Genomic DNA, 5,491 nt, shown 5'->3' on the forward strand with positions numbered 1-5,491 from the left:
AGTCAAATTTCGTAAGGTCAAATCGTCTAACTGAAAAAAAAAGAAAGATTAAGACGAGATTTTGAGCCCGCCATTTTTTAAAAACCCATCAAATCCATACTGTCAAACTGGTGGGTTCTAACAGGGCGGGGCGAAGTGAGCTGGTCCAATGGGCTATGATTATTTTTTTTAGTGTATTTTAGTAATTTTATACCTCATATAAATTGAAAATTTATCAATTAGGATTTTTAATTTTCACTCTTCATTCACTGCACAGTCGACATCACTCTCCCAGTCCCCCTCTTGGCATCTTTGTCACTGAACTCACTCCCTCTCATCCCTATACCCTGACTCTAAGGCTGTATTTGTTTTTGAAAACAGAACAAGACAAGACACTAATAAGAATAATACATAAAGAACAAAGACACAGAATTTAGCGTTCTTATGTTCTGTTTGGTAATAAAGTAGATTTATTCTCATTTTTCTCATTCAAAAAATTTGAGAAGAAAAATATAATAATAAAAGGTATAATTATGAAAAATGAACAAGAATAATGAAAGAAAAAATAAAAAATAAGTTGTGTCCCTTGTTAGTGTCCATGTGTCCTTCCTATTAGGATGGACATAAAATACATTAATTCAGTGTCTTTGAACACAATGTCTCTGTCCATGTCTCATTTGTCAAACACAGTTTTGTATCTATGTGTCCCTATCTCAGTGTCCCGTCCCTGTAAACAAATGCAGCTTAATATTTTGATCGACAGATGCATTCGGAATAAACGGCGTACTGGTGGCAAGCCGACAATGATGACTTGGCTCTTTGTATTTTTTGGCTCGCTTGCCCTCTCTCTCTCCCTCTCTCTGTCATATCTCTGTCTCCCTCGCCCAGTTTACAGCAGAATCATTGGCGGCAATGAAGACTCGGCTCTCCCTCTCTTGTACTGGCGACATGCGACACGGCTCTTCCTCTCTCGCACCAACGGCGACGCGACATTACTCTTCCTCTCTCGAGTCCACAGCCAACAACTCAGACGGCCTATAAATCCCTCTCTCAAATCTGTAGCGGACGGTGTTTCAATGACGGTAACTAAGCATTGTCTATTTTTCTATTTTCTTAATTTTTTATTTTTTTATTTTTTGATTTGTGGTACTAGGAGATAGGAGGACTGTTCTGTTTGTTTATTGTTAAAATGTGCATGTTCTCTGTTTTTCTATTGCTTATGTTTTAATGTTCATATTGAATTTGTTATATATTATATTTCTATTTTATATTTTTCTATTTCTGGTTCTACTTGTTGATATTTATAATATTAATATATTATTTTGAAATCTTTTTATATAGAAAAAAGGAGAAGACAGGTGGCCCGCCAGACCGTCTTTTGACGGGACAGACCGATTAAGACGAATTTTGGTGGGATGGGACGGAATGGGACAGGGCAGAATAGGTTGACCCGCTTTGCCACTCCTAATTTTTACTAAATAACGATGCAATTTCTTTTTTTTTTTTTGAGAAAGAATAAATAGGTCCTTAAACTTTTGGCCTGCGGACATTTATATCCTTGAGAATTTGAAAATATATTTAAATTCTTGATTTTCTCAAAATTTGGACATATCAATCATTGGGTCTAGTTTGTCCCATTTTAAAAACTCTCTCACGTGTGTATCCGTATATCAGCCAGACCAAGACAACAGAAGTCATGTTTGATGTTTTCGTTAGATCCCCAAGTAAACAGAAGAATCGATGTATCCAAATTTTAAAAAGGTCAATGAGTTAAATGTATTTTTAAATCGTTAAAAATTTAAATGTCTTTAGATCAAAAGGTCAAAGACCTATTTTTTTTCTCCAGATAAAACTTTTAACAATTTACACCAATAGCTATAATTTCTCGTCAAACAATATTCACAACCCAATTCATTTTCCATCCACACATTACCAAGCCAAATCTAACTTTCATGTCAAAAACAGTAAAAAACAGCGTTACCAATAATATCACAACCAAACGACAAAAGAGTTACATAAGGTCCACTGCCGTTAATGTCCAACAACTTAATTAAATAATTAATGAATAGATATCCACCCTCATTAAGGCTGAAAAAGCTACACAAACCTATGTCTAACACATGCCTGAGCTTGTGGAGACAATCATGAACAAGCGTCACAAGTTCAGTGGCCCACGCACGTTTCTCATGAGGAAGAAAATAGCTTGACTCACACTAGCTTTGGCCGTTACTATTATAGTCCCCTTCACCGCTATACATAGTTTTATATAGCAATCAACGAAGCCTTTAGACACAAGAGAGACTGAAACAATGGTAACAATCTTAGGTACTCATACAGTGATCCCAAAAGAAGAAACTCCAAAGGGTCTTCTATGGCTATCAGACAACGACCAACTTTGGCGATGGAGTCATACACCTTCAATCTACGTTTACAACCCAAAACAGAACAACAACACTGTCGTCGATGTCAATGTCCTCGTTGAGCGAATGCGAGATTCTCTCAGCGAGATTCTCGTTCACTACTATCCATTAGCCGGGAGGCTGAGTTGGACGGACGGTGGCCGTTTGGAACTCGATTGCAACGCAAAGGGGGTATTGCTTCTCGAAGCTGAATCGAAGAAATCAATGGCGGAATATGGAGACTTCACTCCAAATGAACCCAGCATCAAAGAACTCATCCCAGCTGTTGACTACTCTCGTCAAATAAACGAGCTTCCTTTGTTCTTGGCACAGGTGACAAAGTTCCACGGCGGCGATGGCGGCTTTGCAGTCGGAATCCTTTTTTCTCATCCATTAGGCGACGGCCTGGCCGCCATTCGCTTCATCAACTCATGGGCGAAGCTCACTCGAGGTGCGAAGCTAGATCCAAGCGAGCTTCCGTTTCTCGACCGAACCGTGCTCAAACCAACCGGGCCATTAACTCAACCCCGGTTCGACCACCCGGAGTTCAAGCCTCTGCCGCTCATCCTCGGAAGAACCGACAACATCGAAGAGCAAAAGAAGAAGACGACCTTCGCGCTGTTAAAACTCACACCAGAACACGTCCAGAAGCTCAAAAAGAATGCAAATGCAAATGTAACCGCAAACGGAAACGGTAACGCTCCTCATAACCCATCTCCGAGACCGTACAGCAGATTCGAAATTATCAGCGCACATATATGGAGATGCGCTTGCAAAGCTCGTAATCTTGAAGAGAATCAACCAACGGTCGTTAAATTCAACGTCGATATTCGCAACAGATTGAATCCGCCACTTCCTCAAAACTACTTCGGAAACGCGTTGGGTCCGACGGTTACCCCAACTTGCTACGCTAAAGAAATCACCACTCAACCAATCAGTTACGCATCGCAGAAAATAAGGGAAGCTGTTAATAAAGTGTCGAATCACGAGTTTGTTAAATCCCAAATGCATTACGTGGCAGGGTTTGAAAACCGTTGGGATCTGATTAGAACACCTTATTTGGAGAAAGGTGAGTATAGAGCTGATGTGCCTTTCTTTGGGAATCCTAACATTATACTTGGCAGTTGGATGAGCATGCCGTTTTATGAGGCTGATTTTGGGTTGGGGAAGCCGTTTTATTTTGGTCCTGGTGGTGTGTGTCCTTATGACAGAGGGGTTATTGCTCTAATGCCTGACGAAGATGGTGATAATGGATATGGTGTTGTGGTGTACATGCACTTTCAGGTAGACCACATGAAAGATTTTATCAAATACTTTTGGGAAGATATTTGAAAACAAGGGATGAAGATGATGGTCTTAGCTTGCTTGCTAGCTCTTTCAAAATAATTTAATCTATCTTTTGTATTTTCTTTTCTTTTTGAAAAAAAAAAAATCACTAGTGTGATAAAATTCAGTTTGCCATAGCTGAGTTGGGTATGTTATTATTTCCATTCACTTTTGTATTTCTTGTCGTGTTGACGGCAAGAATTAATGTCGATCTAAAATTTTTCAATAAATCAGAATCTTGTAATAAATATAAGTCTAGATCAATAATGATTTTTTTATTAAAGTTTAATTTTGCTTGTTATAAGTATAAACTAATAAAAACTGAAAGTATTAAATTTCTGATAGCTTCTTAAAAGAATTAGAATGAGGTATGCGTGTTATTGGTTATGAGAATTAGAGGGTTTATAGATAGGAATTTAAATGACAATAAAGTAAAGCAAATAACTAAAGATAACAAATACTAAAGAGATCTTCCTAACAAGGATTGAAAATTAAGGTTTTCTATCATAATCATTAATCATAACACAACAATTACCTAGAGTAATTCTACTTCGTTATCTCCAACATCGAAAAAAAGTCGAGTGAATATAGTTAATTCCAATCCATAAGTAACATCAATGGAAAGAAGATTAACTAACCATTCTAATAAATTACCAATCTAAATTGGACATTAATGACTCAAGATCACCTAATTTTCTAATTCCAAGCCAAGAATGCTTAAAATCTACTCTAAAACTAAGAGAGACATTTTCACAAACACTTAGAAGATATAAAATGAAAGCATGCTAAAATAGCAAGAATTAATAAAATCTAAAGCTAACAATTGCAAGATAAAAATAACACTAAAACAAGCATAAAGGAAACATATAACATCAAATTGCATTAAATGAAATTGAAATTAACAAGTGTTCATGAACTAAAAAATGACAAAAATGAGAAATTAACAAGAAAAATTAGGAGAATTAAGGTAATGGAGCATATAAATGAAATTACACTTAAACAAGAATTAAATACTAAAACTAAAGAGAAATTGATCTAAGAACCCTAAATTCTAAAGAGAAAAGGAAATTTCTCTTTCCAGAAAACTACCCTAAAACATGTTCTTAAACTACCCTAATTGCTCTTCCTTTGTTCTTTCTTGAATTTGGTTTCAACTACTTCAAAAATGAGTTGAATTGAGTTTTAGAAGCGCTGAAATCGCAACCCACATGTTGCATTAAATGAACTCACGTGATCATAGTCGTGCGTACGCATGCCTGACCATGTGTACGTATGGTTGCACAAATTTACAAACGTGCGTACGCATGTATGATTGTGCGTACACATGATCTTGAAACACTCCAAACTTCATTTCTTCATGGATTCTTCACTTTTTTCCACTTCTTCAATCCACACATGTCTTGTAAAATAGAAATCACTCAACAAATATATCAAAGCATCGATTGGTTACTGTTCACACTCAAAGAATGATTTATATTACTATGGATGAAGGAACTATCCGGATTTTGGTTAGAAAAGTTAAGACCAAGGAAATTTCAGTGTTTCATATTCTATCTATTAAGAACCATCATCTCCTTACTCATACCAATAACCATCATCTCTCTATTCATATCAAGAACCATCCTCTCTTTATTTTTATCAAGAACCATCATCTCTGGAGCTAGCTGACGTGGCGGAAAATCACCGATTAAGAGTTTATAGAGGAAACGGCGTTGCAAGTATAGCTCTAAACCAACGAAGATTTTGCGTATCAATTTAAAAGAGTTGTCACAAAAATAGAATGAAAA

General features: G+C 36.7%; 1 protein-coding gene across 1 annotated transcript; it reads left to right on the forward strand.

The window, feature by feature from the left end:
• The first annotated feature begins 2,147 nt into the window (after positions 1-2,147).
• LOC107475054 (spermidine hydroxycinnamoyl transferase) lies at positions 2,148-3,942 on the forward strand. Its single transcript, XM_016094705.3, has one exon. It carries the CDS (start codon positions 2,289-2,291, stop codon positions 3,708-3,710), a length of 1,422 nt encoding a protein of 473 aa, XP_015950191.1. The 5' UTR covers positions 2,148-2,288; the 3' UTR covers positions 3,711-3,942.
• The last annotated feature ends 1,549 nt before the right edge of the window (positions 3,943-5,491 follow it).

This window comes from Arachis duranensis, chromosome 2 (genome assembly GCF_000817695.3).
Source record: "Arachis duranensis cultivar V14167 chromosome 2, aradu.V14167.gnm2.J7QH, whole genome shotgun sequence".
Classification (NCBI taxonomy): domain Eukaryota; kingdom Viridiplantae; phylum Streptophyta; class Magnoliopsida; order Fabales; family Fabaceae; genus Arachis; species Arachis duranensis.

Excerpts from the sequence above, each read along its gene's own strand:
- LOC107475054 (XM_016094705.3), top strand. The coding sequence starts at position 2,289 with ATGGTAACAATCTTAGGTACTCATACAGTGATCCCAAAAGAAGAAACT.